A 17,228-nucleotide genomic window follows, 5' to 3' on the forward strand; every position below is an offset into this window, starting at 1 on the left:
AGAAAGTATAAGTCAAATTTTATTTATACAAAAATATAAAATATTTATACATTAAATTTAATTATATGAAACAAGAATAAATTTAACAAAGCAAAGTATGACCATATCGTGTATACACATGTCTTTATATTTATAAAGTAACATACTCTACAAACGTTTTAGGTAATATTCTGAAGTTTTTCCAGTAGAACTCATTTTTAGCTTTTATGTTAATAAGAACTCACTAGCACACTATTGGAAACATGTATTCAAGACCTAAAAATAATTTAAATCTGAAATTTATAATATTTGATGATTTTTTTTCTTGAAAGATGTAAGAGATCTATTATTCTCTTAATGAAGTAATATTTTGATCCAGTGCCTCTGAAATGTAAACAATTACTTTCAGAGCACAAATAAAGCAATAAGCTCCATTTGGGTGATTAGTGAAGATTCATTTAAGTCTAGACATGTAAATGTAAATCTTCTGAGAAGACATATTATTGACATATTTTAAATAATATTTGTAAACAGAAGAGAAATAAATATCATGGCTACTTCTGAGTATGGTATTAGACAGTTTCCTAAATAATATTTATTAAAATAAAGACCTGGTCTCTGTTGTTTTTGTCGCTCATATCGATATACTGAATCTTAAATCTAATAGAAATCTTGCATAAGAGATATTGCTATCAAATGAGAATAAAGATATGAAAAATGTTCTAAATTCAGAAATCAGGTAATGAAGATTCAAGTTCTAATGTGCAAAGAATAGAGTGGGAAGTGCACTTGAAATACAAGAGGAGAAAATTGTGAGATTTAGAACAGGAAAACAGTAGTTGGTAGTTTGAAATAGATAATCTAAGAAAGAGATCCAGGCTAGAGTAAATGATGATGAATTTGGCTTGTTACTTTTGGGTTTAATGAAGGAACTTAGGTGAATGAATATTGAGTTAGGGTTTTAATGTAAGGCAGTTTGACTGTGAAAGCCAAACAAGAGGTATTACCTTGGGCAACATTAAAGCCATGTGCTGAAAATACAGAATCTCTTTCCGTAATCTTGATATTGTAATTATTCTAAAAGGCTAGAGTGTCAACCCAACCCCCACCTTATAAAGAACAGATTATAATAAGAATAACAAATGCAGCATTAAGAGCAAAGTATATTCAAATAGCTAAGAGTTAAAACATTTCCTGAACACTCTATGCCATCCTTATTTGTAATGAATGATTTAATATTTTTTTTACTAGAGAAAACATAATGTAGCTTTTTTTATGGCAGTTAGAAAGAATGGATTACTAGTGTTGAATTTTGTCCATTAAAGTGAATGTAATAAAATAGAGACTAAAAAATTTACAGTGCTCGATTATATACATAAAATTAGGATAGAGAATGCTAAAAATACATAGTGGTATATTAGATAATTCATATTTTGACTTATTTATTTTGCAACTTTGTCGATTCTGCAGATTTTACCTATGACAAACTGCCAATTCGACTCTTGCATTAAGAGACATGTATTTTTCATGATATTGTTTCATATGGCAATGTTGAATATCAGTCCTTTCAAGTAATCAAACTACATTGAAAAAAATCATAAACAAAAAAGCAACAATAATTTACTCTTATTGTTAGCTTTCCCTCTGATGCATAGATATTCTTTGTAATCATTTGAACAGTATAATACATTCTTATTTTAATGAAGGTAAAATTAACTTATTCTTGAGATTTGGTAAGTAAAGGAAAAGTGCTCATATAATAGTATTCTGAATTATCACAACAAAGTGTGTGTTACAACAAAATAATACTAGTCCTACACTATAAAACTTTAGAGCATTGTGATTTTTCATTACATAGGCATTTGGTAATGAAGCTATCAAATGTCTGGTAGAGTCGTAGCATTTAGATTCTCAACCAAGCACTGGGCTAGGAAAGAACCTGTTAAAAAGGCTGCAAAAGGTTTTGAACTCTTCATTCAGACACCATGATGCTATCAAAGATCTAATGGAAAAACAGGCAAAATTCATTATCTAAGACTTACAAGTTAATATTCTTATAATATGCAAGTAAGTTTTCTTAAAAAGAGAAAGAACTGCATTCTGCCCATTTGAAATGAATCAGAGATATTAAGATAAACTAGGGATACTTAGATGAATAATTTGGTTTTGTCCAAGTGCAACTGTGAATTAGCCCTAAACGTAAAAGTGGTATATAGTCTGTATGGTAGGAAAATAAAGATTTCATTATGAAGTTGTTTTGACGAGATCCTAGCTGAGTTCCTTAAATTTATAATGCTTCTCAAAATGAACCTTAATTCAGGATATAATGATTTACATGGTGACATAAGTTAATTTTATTCATGTCACAATTGCTAGTGATGGGAAAATAAGGCAATACTGACAGTAACCACAGCCACAAGCTATTAATTTTAATGGAAATAGTAGTCTGTGTTATAAGACCAAGAGTAGAATTTCACAATGGGCATTAAATATACATACATCAGCATTTATCTTCTTTCCAAATGTATGCACATTTATAATAATATACTTTAAATGTTTATTTGTAGTTTTTGTGTTCATTTTTTGAAATTCAATTAAAGAAATTCAGCAATCTCATGGAATTTAATATATGCTGAGGCCAAATTGGAACTTACAATAAATGTAAATTATAAGTCTAGAGTGCTCAGATGTTTCCTGAAATTCTTTGTGTCTATGGAGACAGAGACAATTTGTAAAATGAAAAGTTATTCAGCATTGCATATTCTTGTGATAGCACATTTTGTCTTTTTTTTCATTGTTTTCCATTTTAGAAAGCATTTAGTGTCTTACTAAATTTGTTATTGTTTGTGGCTGTTTTGTTGATATTTTCCTGATCAATTTGCAAAAAAGTATGTCTGTTTCCTTGGAAAACATGCAATATAATAAACAACAGCTTCAAATATTACCAGATACCAGAATTAACCAATCTGAACTTGACCAGTTGCCATGTCTAAATCAAAGGTTGTTTGGGGACATTAAAAAGATTATCTGGTTCCCTGCTCAAACTAATATATTTCTACATGATTTTAATAGAAAGTCTAGAACATGTGTTTTTTTTCTTTTTCTTTTTTAGCAAATAGTAGTTCATTAAATGGTTACAAGTTCAACAGTATGGAGCTATACAGTATCCTGGGATGGTTATTTCTGCCACACTGTATCAGGCGATCTGATACAATCATAATTATTATTATTCTGAAACAAATTTAATATAAGGAATAGACTATTGATAATGATCATTATTTTTTATAACTGAAAAGGCTACCATATGTCATGAAATAAAATGACCAATCTTTAAAGAAAATCTATTTTTTTATTCCCAGTAGAATCAAGGTTCCCTAAGGTAATACAAGTATTTTTTACTTACACACACACACACACACACACACACACACACACACACACACACGACCAAACAATTTTTTAAGTGTGAGAATAAATATTATGTGATTTACAATAATTTATTCCATTAGTAATAAATCAGAGAGTTTCTAAAAAATTATTTTGATATAGTAAGACAAGAAATGCTGCTCTGAGAAACATGCCGGTTGGTTTTGCTGTTTCTCTGAATTGCAGGCAACCCTCCAGGAGAACTCACAAGGTGGCTCGGTGAGTTCACATGCCCCAGAGTTGGGTTATTAATCTTTTCTGTGTTCCAGAAGAAAGCAAATTGAGATATACTAGAACACTGTAAGTCACAAGAACTGAAAAATTTACCTGTGACATTAACCAGCATATTTTTTTTCTAAAGGAAGGCATATTAATTAGGTATTGTGGCACAACAAATTACTTCAAAACTTCATGGTTTAAAAGATATGTTACCTCACAATTTCCGAATGCGTGGGATCTGGAAATAGCATAGTTGGGTCCTCTCCTTCAGGGTCTCTCCCAGGCTGCAGTAAGAAGTTGGCAGGGGTTGCAGTCATGCCTGGACTCGACTGAGGTGTGATCTACTCCCAAGCTTACTCATGTGGCTGTTGGCATGCCTCATGTCCTCAAGGGAAGGATGTTGGACTGAGAGCCTCGGTGTCTTGCTGGTTTTCAGCCAGAGGCAATCATTTGTTTCTTGCCCTATGGACTCGTCATAGGACAACTCAGTACATGGTAACCTGCTTCTTCAGATCAAGCAAATGAAAAGATGCAGAGAGGGAGTGAGTCTGCCAGCAAGATGAAAGTCATGGGTTTTTATAATCTAATCTTGGAAGTGACTTCCCATCACTTTTGCCATATTTTCTTCATTAGAAGCAAGTTACTAGTATAAACCATACTTAAAGGGGATGGGGATCACATAAGGATGTGACTACCAGGAGGCAGGAAGCATTGCTGGCTGTCTTAGAGGATTCCTGCCACAGAGGGCTATATGGAAAGTAAAACTGTTAAGTTACTCTAACAAAGAGCTTATGTAATTCAGATATCTTATGGCTCAGGACTATCTCTAAAGGTAGAACAGATGTCCACATCAGTCTTTGAAGGTAACACATCTTTGGTTGTCACTTGATGGGCATTTTCCAAAACTTGCCTGAATAACTCTGCTTTCTCTGGGCTACATTTCTGAACAAATACTACTGATTCTCAGATTCTTTCTTTAGATATCATAACTTCTCACATCTTTGAACTGGCCCCTATGTGTTAATTTTAAAGTTTATTTTATAGTGGGCTTTGTTATTTAATAGCATGTAAATACTATTCTCACCCACACACTGTCTAAATGCATTTGATGATTCCTTTAGATAAGATATAAAGAAAAGCTATTCTCCACAAAGGTGTTTTTCTTTTGTTAAAAAAAAATTCTTATATTTATTGAAAAAATTTTGAGATATTTCACAGAAGCTTGTCGATTGTGGAGTTTAGCACTAGACCAATATTTTGGTTCTGCATTGTATAAACATGTTAAATAAAGTTCTAGAGATTTAGATACAAAATGCTAAACTTTTAAAAGAAAATGATCATTTTTTCCCCCTCCAAACTTAAAAGAAAATTACTAGGGTCTGACAAGAGCTGCCCTTCTAATTGCCACCTTTGCTTTTTCCCAAGAGATGACACATACATTTATTCTGAACACTTAATTTATTCATTGATGATTTTCCCTGTTTCTTGAAGTTCTGAAGGATACACATGATTGATTTGAAAGATCCTTGTTTCCCTTCTCTGTAGTATCTATTTTATCAAATAAGAGATCACTTTTTTTCTATGCTCCATTTTAATTAGACACAGTAGATAATTTGTCCATTCATCACTCTGGTTCAGATATGCCTGCTAATGATTATTTCCTTCCATCCCTGTTTCTTAGTCTCCTTTCCCCCAGAAATGTACAGAAGAATAGAGAAAGTACTAAAATCTCATTGTGCTTCACTTTACTGAAACTGGGAAGTCTCACCTTCCAATCAGGGCAAGGTAACCTAAGAGCAAAGTACCCCATTCTCACTTGCTGATACATTAACCACTCTGACGGTTTGTAGCTTCTTACTAATAAATACTTAATTAGAACACACATGCACACAACTGCTTTACCAAAGCAGACCTACCAGCAATATAATTTTCCTTTATTTACAGAAATAAAACAAAACTTTTAAAGAGGTCTCTGCTCTTTTTGGTTTTGTTTCAAACAGTTAAACAGACAGTAATTTCCTGATACCAAAAAATGCACATTAGCATACACAGTCCTAACTAATAGGTAACAGTTAAGTAAAATTCATAAACTTTACAATAGTAAATTTGCCATTAAAAAACAATGGACCAGTATACCAGAATCCAGCTTATGTCCACTGCCTCAGTCCAGTAAATTTCACAAATCTGAATCTGGTTTTCCTGGAGAACTCTCTAAAGAAAATCACTAAGCATCTTCTTACTATCTAATATTCGAACAGGACTTCTCAAAAGCCTTGTTACTAAGCAGAAAACATCCCTACCTTGAGAATACAGTTCATTTAATCAGTGAAACAGTATATATAGATAGTGGAGAGTGTTAATCTTCAACATTAATAAATATCTGATATTGGTGATTTATTAAAATTGTATTTCACTCAGGCAAACTAATTTATTGTCTTAATTTGTACTTGAAAAAAATACTTATAAAAAATTTCAAAAAAGTATTGAAACTTTCATATACTCTTTAGTAAGATTCATTTATTATTAATATTTTGCTCACATGTACTTTATGATATTCTCTCTCTGAATACTATTTTCCAAATAATTTGAGAGTAAGAAGTATAAATCATGGCCCTTTATTGAACTTACCCATACATATTTCAGGTGATATTTACTAAAAATAACGATGTTCTCTTATACATAAACAGGGTATATTTATCAGCTCAATAAATATTTATTTGACATTACTTTTTTAATCTGACATTGAAATTTGAATTTTGTCATTTGACCCCTACCCCAAGCATGTCCTTTATAACATTTTTTATAGAATTTCTGAATCCAAATTAGGATCACATATTATATTTAGTTATCCTTTCTTTTTAGTCTCTTTGATCTTGAACATTTCTTTGGCCTATTAAAATTGATAAAATTGACATTTTTGAAAAATTTGGTCTTAATAGAATATTTCTCATTTTGCTTCTGATATTTCTTGATGATTAGGCTCAAATCATATATTCTAAGCTAGTATACTACCCAAGTGAAGTTGTTTTCTTCTTCAGGTATAACATTCAGGGCCATGTAATATTCACCTTCCCCTCACTTTTGATGTTAGTTTTGATAGTTCTGTCTGTATATTTTTATTGAGCACTTGCCAGTTTCCAGGCAATGTTCAAGGTGCTAGAAATACACAAGGTCATATGGTATGTTATCTGCTCTTAAGGAGATTATAGCCAGACTTTAATAAATTTCTCTAGAATAGTGAAGCTCTTAAGTGTTGGTGTAGTGACAACAACTTGGGGGACCGGAGAGTTTAGATCCTATGACAGTGGCTGTAACAGTGCCTAAGTTCTAATACAATATATGGGATCCCAATCCTGTGCACATGAGTATAGGATGATCATTCATGACTAAAATTTTGTCAGAGGGCTAATTTCTTAACATGAAGCATAGAATTGCCTGTTTCTTATTGCATAAGCAAACACTAGATAGTTTATGATGATGACTTTTTAAAATCAATTTTGCTTGGTTGTGGCCATGGAGGTATGGTTTTAAGAATATTTCATTCTAAAATTATGTCAATTCCTGGAACCACAAGGTGCTGATTTCTATCCCAGTTGGGGAAGATTCTTGAGTTACAGAATAAAAGGTCTTTAATATTCAGTAAAGCAGGGTTATCTTAGCCTTTGATCGTAAACTCCTCTCTGTCTACAGAGAAGACCAGCATCACAGTTGAGCCTGAAATTCAGGCAAAGGGTCTGTTCTTTAAGATACTAATAATAGCGTCATTTCTCAGAGGAACTGAAATACTACAAGCTGATCTAGCCATTTGGGAAAAGTATTTTGTGTAGGGCTGGAGTTGACTAAATAACTCCAGGCACAGTAAGATTAACAATAGCCATGTATAGATCTTGAAATGCCATCTCTTCAAATTCTTCAGTCCAGCTTTCATTAGTGGTTTGTTTGTTTAATTTCCCATTTAGAAAGAATGTTGTGATTAGATCTACTTGCCCAGTGATGATCCCTTCTAGCCCTACAATACCTAAAGCCTAGCCTCATCTGCTTCAAACTGTTAAATTTTCGAAGCTCAGGTTGCTCCTCAAGTCCTGTGCTTACCTGAAGTCTAATAAAAAGTCCCTCACATGAAAAAGACAGGATTTCACTTTCACTGTCTTTGTCTAGAAACATAGTTACCTTTTAATCTGTACATTATAGTTTTAGATGATCTTCTGTTCTCAGAACATGTTTTAAACTACACTGTGTTCTTTGAAGAGAAATGAAAGATATAAAAGAGATTCTTGATTATGTTTTTTTATGCCTTTGGTATGAGCCACAATCAAAACCATTACTTCATACTAATCTTGTAAAAAAACACGATGTTATCTACTCTGATTTCAAGTAAGCTGGGTCATATTGGTCCATTAGATAATTCATTACCTATGCTTGTGCTAGTATATTTTGATTGTACAGGCAAAATACATTTGTTGTGTTCTTTTACACACAGTCTGTGCCCACTCTCTAGAATAGCATCAGGTACTTATAGAGGAACTATTTGAAAGCTATTTGGGTTCTAGTCCTCTCTCACTTTGACTCAACTGTATGAGCCTCAGATTCTGTGACTGTAACCATAAATTACACAAAATTCAAAATCTGTTGCAACTTTTAGTTTTACTTTTTAATTACTTTTTAATTGACACACTCTTGAATATGACTTTGCAAATCACTTTTATTGTTCTTAACTACATTTCATGAGAAGAAATGATATTTATTCAGTATCCTCTTATAAAAGAGCCTATGCTAAACATCAATCTCTCTTAAAATATTTCTTATATTAAACGTAGACTTTGTGTCTCTGCTTCATTGCTTTAGCAGTAGCAGAATGTTCTTACTCTAAATATAAAATTATAAAAAAAGCAAGAAACAATATTTTCTTTAATTAACTTCTTCCTTTGGGGGTTTTACAAGAAGGGTTATGACTTGACAAAGATTCTTCCCATCTGTTTCTGTTTGTTTGCTTTTATTTTGACTTCCTTTCGTTGTCTTATCAAATATCACATGAATCATTAACATTTGTTTTCACCACTTGTTTTGGTTTCCCTTACTTCACATGATTAAGACATTATGTTGAGAGAGGCTCAGAGCTACTATATTTTATATTAACCTAATATTATTTAAGTAAATATTAAATTTTCTAGATACATGATCTTCTGTGTTTGTCCTCTGCTTTGTTAATATTTTCTTCAGCTCTGAAATAGAGAGACATGTACACATGCATGTACTGTTTTGTGAAAGCAGCAAATTTTATTAGATTACAAATGTCTGGCTATAAGTTTTGAACAAACAGATGCAGTTTTTAATAAAGCTACTTCCTAACAGGAAGCCTTTTGTGCAAAAGATATGTAAGAGATCCTTGTGGATGTATGCAGGGGAGTTCAATTCAAAATTGGAATACATATCTATTTGCATATTATGTGTTACCTTTCACTAGCATACTCCCTTGTTAATGATTTTACATTAATGAAATAATTGGATTTCTTGTGTCACCCAACTAAGCAATTTGAAATTGTTCCAATTTGTATGCCCTCTTCTAATATGAAATTTTGTTGTGTAATGTGATCGTTCTCTTGAACAAGTTTCATTAGTTTTTAAAGTAACTGATCAAGCTATTGAATATTCTAGTTTTAAATATGAATAAAAGCTAAATTCTACATCTGTCTACATGTATTAGACATAACAAATAAATACATATAATAATACCTACAAAAACATTAAGTCATAACAATAGATTTAATACACAAATAAAACAAACCTGGAAATTTTGTAATAAATTCTCCATTTCTCTCTCTTTGCCACAGATAATAAATAACACATAGAATCTATATACTTAATGGTTTGATTTGATCGTTTCTACTTTAATATTAAAAGGTGAGACCTATTTTTTACAAGGAATTTAAAATTTTTCTTCAGCTCATCTGTAGATCTAAATCTGCATAATAATAATAAATAGCATATGAAAATTCACACCTGCAATAAACTATTCAGTGATCTAGATACTTTCTTATATACCAAATTATAGCTGTGAGCATCAAATTACAATGAACTCTGGAACTATTAGGAATTTGTAATTTAAACAGTTTCACTCAATCCTTACTCCCAAGTGCTTTTAATTAGAACAGACTTTTTAATTAAGTACTCCCATGCACAAAGTATAGCTTGATGATTTTTCTGTCACATCAGCCTCCTTTACAAAAACAAATAATCTTGTGTTAAAGGAAGATATTTTCTCTGAAACCAAACTATAAGAATTCTGATTCTGATTTCAAATGGTTCAGTTGAGGCTCTGAATGCTAAAAGGAAGCCCCTGTCACTGGGATGACAGCGAGGAACAGATCCACAAGGAGTGACACTGATAGTACTGAGATGCATAAGAGTCGGTCCTTCACCTCTGTAAGTCAGAGACATCAGATTTCCCCCAGTGATCGTCCAGTTGCGTTTTAGAGGAAAGTGACATAGTAGAATGGGCGTGATATTTGGATCCACGTAAATATCAAATCACCTCGCTTTCATTTGCTAGTTCTGTGAAAATGTTCAAGATACTTAGCCTTTTTGAACCTTAACAGCCTATTTGTAAAAGGCATTAAGAATACCTATTTTGTTGAGTTGTCAGGAAGATTAGATTTATAATCTATAAAGTGCCTTGAACAGAACAGGTGCTCAGAAAATGTTATCTATAATGTTAATAATGATTGTTGCCTTTATTGCCAATTTACTTGATCTTAAAGAAAAGTTCTCACCCATTTGAGATATCAAGGACCAATTGTTTGGTAAACCTGGCTCAGCATCAGGAACAAACAGGAAAAACATTTTTCCAAGGCCAAGGCATACATAAATAAAGACAATATAGAAAATAGTGGGTAGGTGTGAGATAGTCTAGGTAAAAAGTAATGCACAAAGGGTAGCCCTTAAAACAAAGCATACGAATAAGCTCTCTGAGTTTTGAACAGCACCGAGTAATGAATCTAAGCCATGGAAACACTCCAGAGATTCCAATGAGCTCCATCCTGTAGCTTTTTTTTTTTTTTTTCTGGCCCTCTGTATGGCCCCGTGGCTTTGCTTGCTGTTTGAACAGTCTGGGAAGGAGAGATTATTGGAAGCATTATTATATAACGTAAACACACGGCATGGTTTGAACTATTGGCCTATATGTCCTTTCTAACATCCTTGCCATTTAACTTTAACTCAGGTGGTTTGTTACCAGAGGCCTGAGCTAGACCTATACTCCCATACCTGAGAGGCCTCTCGTTAGCTCTCTGGGTACATCCACACATGGCTGTTTGCTGTGTGTTGCAGGACTGATACTGTAACTTCTCTGGAACAACATAAAATTAGTTAAAACATTTTTTTTACATACTTTGAATTATTCATAACTGTTTCAATAAAGATGAAAAAATTATAAAGTAGAATTGCTTTGTAATTTAGACTCTGTAGACAAAGGAAGAGAGAGTCTCTCTTCTAGAGTCTGTCCGTGCCTGGTGTATTTCTGTTTGCAGTTAATTATAAGGCAGATAATCTCAGATGTCTAAGTATTATTTAATCAGAGAAATGCCTTAATTGTAGCAAGTGGGATTTATTTTATAACTGGTATCTTCAGTGCCTGATGCATTTGTTCATCAGTTAGGAGCATTAGTCAAAAATTTAAGGAGACATTTATTAAAAGTGGAATTATAGTAGGTCAGATACTGAGCGCACAAATATAATGTATATAATTTCGATAAATGTATTTTATAAATGATCTATAGTAAAGATGCTTTTGAAATAATTATTGTACTATTATTTAAAAATTTAGTTTAGTCTTTAAAATTTCTAACATACAGATAATTATTTTTATTGCATAAGCATATTAATTTATTTCTCTAAAAGTTTAGCATTTAAGACTGCATTAAAACTTTTAAGGTAAAAAAAGTTTGAGGAATCATTCTGAAAAGCATTTTCATTCTAATTTTTATAAGGAAAGAGATATGGCTGCTGCTTTTGTGGGTCTCATCTTGTAGCAAACTCCCTTATGTAATTTCAAAATGAAACAAGAGCTATTGAGTTAATTGTTAAGGTGCTTGCAGTGGAGAATAAATAGAAGAACTCCATTTAGAGAAGTTCGATAGACGAGAACAGGAAAGTAAGTGAGTAAAGAGAAGGTACTTACCTTCTAGGCTTCCAGAAGGAAGAACAGGCCTGAACAGGAGAGAGCTTGATGTGCCGTAGAGTGCAAAGGAGAACTAGGGTTACTGAGTAAGCAGAGAGTGGTAATAGATAAGATTAGAGAGAAAAATTAATACCAAATTATATGGCACCTTTTAGACCTGGGTGAAGAATTTGGCTAGTGGATCTTTTAAAACAATTATTTACCCTTAATGAATTATTTTTATACATCCATTCTTCACTACTAGAGTCTTTCTACCCGGTATGACATAGACATCACAGAAGATTAGAAAACTATTTTTCAAGACTTTAATTTGTCTTTAATGTACAAAGATTTTTAAAAATCCATAGTGAGCACTGAAATGTTAATTTTCAAATTATTACTTGAAGCAAATTATTACTTTTCAATGGTATTATGAAAGACCTCACTTAATGAAATTTGAATTTGGGGAAAATTGAGAATGTCTCTTTACCTTTTCTAATCCTAGAAAACATTGTCTATTTTTTAAAAATAACAATGAGAAGGATACTACCAACATAACTGAATCCACAATAGAAATGATGAGACAACTGAAAGGAGAAAGTAGGGATAAATTAATGAAAAATTTAGTAAAAGTATCAGCACTCTATTTTTTTTCAGTTACTTCTGTATTTTCTATTACTAGATTTTAAAAAATTATGTTGCTTTCTGCAATAAAAGTTATTAGGATCAAAATTATCTTTTAAAGGGTCCAATTTTAGCCACAAGATACTAAGTGTGTGAAAGACTGGTTTTATTTATTTTTATGATGTCAAGTCTATTAGGTTTATTTACAAGGTGAGTAATTAAAACTCCTGCTAAGCTGAGATTTGAAATAGTTATATTTTAGTTTATTTATATAATGTAAGTACAAAAATCATAGGTTTGTCCCACAGGTGGCTGCAATTAAACCAATCAAACAGAAGAAATTAAGCCATGTTTTATGCAAAACAATAAATATTCCACAATAGGTTAATGTGATACTCTCATGTCCTTAGAAATTTTTATCAAAAATATATGGCTTTGGTATTGATATTCGATTAATGATTGATTTAGAAAGTATCTCTAATGAATATTATAATAGCCACTAATGAGTTATATTAATATTTAGTATCAATGAGAGACCATCTTTAGGAGCCAAGAAGTTAATATTTTTAGACCACATTTCTAGGGTGATTGTTCAACATAATTTTTGCATGCATTTAAGTCACTGTTCAAAAATAGAGTTCAGTTAGTTTAATAATATATTTTATTGGTGAATCTTAGATTATATCTTATATCTGAAGGTATATTTTAATTAAGGGGAGCAGATATTCATTGTGATCATTAGATGTTTCATATATTGAGAATAACTCTGATATGATTATCAAACTGAAAAACTAGAATACTTAGAGACTTTCAAGTAATGTCATCATTATCCTTAAAGTTGAACTGGATTATTTTTAGAGTCAACTAATGAATACTCGACACACCCTATTAGAAATTAGTCACTATAATACTAAGCTCATGGACATTCCTGACCATGTATTGTGTTGTAAAGATAACATGAAACTGATTCATTTATTCGACACATATTTATTGAACATATACTAGGTGCTTGGGATATATCAATGAGCAAAAGAGAGTTCTGTGGCATCCTGGAGGTAATATACCAACCATACAAATTAGGCTAAGATAAAACATATGATAGGAATATAAAATTTGGGCACATCAATGTTTCTATGAAATAAAATGATTTAACGTTGATTTTAGGTTTCCTATTAATTACTATATCTACAACAGAGTATGTAAAAGCACTCAATTTGCTTAATGTCGAAGGTGAGATCTGCAAATATTTAGACTATCTTATCTATTTCCTGAAATTACTTCAGGTTATTTCTGTTACCTTATATTTAAATTCTTGAAGCTACCAGACATTTTGCAAACATTCACATGGCAATAGGCATTTTTTAAATGTTTGGAAAGTTTCCTTTCTGATTACCTTCTACTGCAAGAGTTAAAACTTGAAATTTAGACATATTTTACACAAACATATCTAAAGTTTAGACCACATCACAAAGTGGACAATTTAGAGGGTGTTACATTTGAGAAATAGGTTTACATTTTGTTTTGTTTTTTCTTCTGGATTTTTAATTTCCTATTTCTGCTTCATTCAAGTGCATTTATTGAATGTTTTCAAGATTTAATTTAGGTTTTTTTTCACATAACTCTGTGTTTCCTAACTGATAAAAGTTGAGTAATGTATTTTCATCTTAACATTTAGTTGTTTGGTTAATCTCACTTCAAGGGGGAAAGGTTATAGTCCATTGATAGTGATGAAATAATCTAGGTGGCTTTCATGTGAATAGCAACAAATGTGCACAATAGTTACATTACATAGTATTTTTAACAACGCTGCTAAGGAGTGAGATGGGAACTCAGTCTTTCGTGATGAAGATACACCTGAGCGCATCCAGAGAAAATTTAGTTCTGCAAGCTTGAAGGAAGTAATTGTCATTCAACAGAAATCAACTAGCTTTGCATATCAGTAAAACACACACATACTCTTATCTATTTTTCTGAGTGCTCTGGAACTGATATCAAAATACCAAATATATATTTATGAGGACTAGAAATGCTATATTCTTTTGGATCACATAAACTCAATGTAATTATGAAATTAACTTTGAGAATATATGGAAAACGTAACTTCCTAAACAAATGAAGACAATAAAACCCACCAAGTCTATATTAGGCTATGTAGTTTTGATATTCACATTTGTGTTCCAATTGTCACGTCATTAATTATTTTTATTATTTATTTTTAGATGGAAGACTGTATTTGAAAACTACTGTCATGTACTGAATCTTTCCTGTTGAAGAAATCCATGTTGTAGTAAAGAACTTTGCAGTCAGACATTCGTCATTGGAAAGTTCAGAAAAAAATAAAGTCCTTTTAAGGGAACTGCCTCAATTTTGTGTATTAATGTTCTTTAAGTTTAAGTATTCTACAAAAAAAAAAAAAAGTTTCTTCCATTGATTTTCATCTGTGGTTCATACCAGAGACTTGAGAATGTTTGTAAATGTATAAGTATCAAACTTCTTACAATTGATAACTGCACCTTTGCTGCTGGACACTTGTATACTGAGTTAAAGCAGGTCCGAATAGAATATGACCTAGCTTTGTTTTTTAATGGAATGAACCATTTTCCTCTTCTGAAAATTCTGTATCTGAGCACATCAAGAGACTCTCATAGCAGTGGTCACCCAGACTTGCAGAATTATGTCCTCCGGAAACCAGCAAGAACACTTGGAAATGAACTTGAAGGAGGCATAGAGGATTCCTTAAAAAAAATCAATACAATAAAGAGTAATATTCTGTTACATTCGATTTTAAACTCTCTAATTGTGGGTTTTATCCTGAAGATGTTTTTTTCACATACTTTCCAAAAGACCAACAAATGGATGTTGACAACAACCCAGTGAAATAACATTTTGCATATCTGAAAAGAAGCATTGAATATAAGCCAAAAGGTTTTGCTGAAGGTCTTTTTTCTTAAAAATATATAAATGTAACATGTTTTCATTCCAAACTGGTAGTAGTATATAGAATTTAAAATAATAATGATGCTTCTTATTCACACTGTTGGTCACATGTACAGTATATAAACATAAAACATACAAGGAAGGTATTATGTATGCAGTAGTAAACTAGAGTTTAGGAAAATGAAAATTTTAGAAAATATGTTTTGTCACCCTGTTGGTCAGAAAGACACCTTTCTGGTTTTAACGCATGCAGGCATGTAAATATTTGTTTGGAGTCACAGTATTAATGAATGAGATCTTAAGCGTCTGGTGACATCAGAACTCTGTATCAGCCGTTTTTATTTGTATATTGAACTCTACTTAGTGCCCCAAACTGCACTATTGTGAATGGATTGTGGCTGAACAGTTAATCAAAACACCAGAAATATTTTTATATGTTAACGTCATATTATGTTAATGTTGCTGAAAAACAAAACCTAACAAACCCTTGATGTATCGGTCTAATACCATGTAGCACTGAGTGATAAAGTTAAAATGTGTCGTGCTTCCCACCCTGGTCAGAGGGAAGGGTGCCTACGTGTTATTTTCATTGTCTTTTTGAAAGTTACAGTATGTGTTTTCACTTTGTGCAAGTAAAGCTGGAAGTAAAGCTGCAAACAGTACTTATTACATAATGAAGTTACCTTCTCTTTGTTTTTACATATATGCAGTTACACCTTTAAAGACTGATATTATAAATCAGTGCAGTCGCTATACATTTTATGATTTTGCTGTCATCTTAAAATTTTATGATCATAATATTATTTATTACCATAAACAGTAAAGTCTTAAATGTCCAAGAAAACTAGTTTAAAATGTTTAAGGATAGTTCTGATTGGGTATTAATTATTTGGTTAAGAAAAAAATATAGATATTCTGGCACTAAGCTTCTATAGTTTTTAGGTCTTCCTTGCAACACCAGAACATATTTCTTTTGTGTAGCTTGCTATTAACCAGCAAAGTCCATTTTTTAATACAATAAAAAGGGTATATATACGATTCCTATTTTAGCTTGCTTAAAAGGGAGCAATATTTTTATTTAAAATGCTGTTAGTAAATGCTTTGTAGAAACTTGGTTTTCTAAGCATAGTTCTTCCATAACCGTCTCTTGTTGTTTGAGCACAAGAGATTTTATTCCTAGTTGTATCTATTTCTTGTTTTTCCCTGTATACAGTCTTTAAAGGATTACAACACTTAAAATTGGAGGGACTTGTGGCAAGCTTTTGAATCATACATTTTTTGAAAGATTTTTTAAGAAACCTACAACTTACATATGTAGTAGAATCAGCCATTGCTCTGCTCCTTGCATAGGGTCACCTGTTAAGTAGGTTAAATAGTTTTAAAATACATACTTTCAAGACCTTTGAGAATGCTTTAGTGTTTGGTTTGATATAAAAGGAAATTTTAGCAAGGATTTTAAAAAAAGCTATCAGCTATATGTTAAGAGAGAATCTTACTAACATTGTTGTAAATATTACAATTCATGAAATGTTATTTTTAAGTCAGTAACTTAAGTTTTTTTCCCCCTTTTTTAGTTATACAGGTTGTTTTGGAATTTGTTTTTTTTTTTTGTTTTTTTTTTGTTTTTGTTTGGTATAAACAAGTAAAATTGTGCCCATTTTGTGGTTTCCATGCTTTTGTAATCCTAAAAATAGTAATGTCTAGTTGTTCTATAATATAACCACATTTGTGCTCTATGCAAGCCCTTGGACCAGAACATTCTCATCTTCATGTAGGACCTATGAAAATTGTCTATTTTTATCTATATATTTAAAGTTTTCTAAAAATGATAAAAGGTTATTACGAATTTTGTTGTACAAAATCTGTACAAAAAATCTGTTTTTACATC

The 17,228-nt window shown here is 31.7% G+C and overlaps 1 protein-coding gene across 1 annotated transcript in view; it reads left to right on the forward strand.

The window, feature by feature from the left end:
* Positions 1-15,349, forward strand: part of DACH1 (dachshund family transcription factor 1) — a 392,519-nt gene extending 377,170 nt beyond the window's left edge. Inside the window, exon 11 of the mRNA XM_011369789.1 lies at positions 14,623-15,349. Within this exon, the coding sequence (XP_011368091.1) occupies positions 14,623-14,660 (38 nt within the window). The 3' untranslated portion in view covers positions 14,661-15,349. The remainder of the gene's footprint in view (positions 1-14,622) is intronic.
* Positions 15,350-17,228: the final 1,879 nt, after the last annotated feature.

The sequence above is a fragment of the Pteropus vampyrus genome, unplaced genomic scaffold (assembly GCF_000151845.1).
Source record: "Pteropus vampyrus isolate Shadow unplaced genomic scaffold, Pvam_2.0 Scaffold155, whole genome shotgun sequence".
Classification (NCBI taxonomy): Eukaryota; Metazoa; Chordata; class Mammalia; order Chiroptera; family Pteropodidae; genus Pteropus; species Pteropus vampyrus.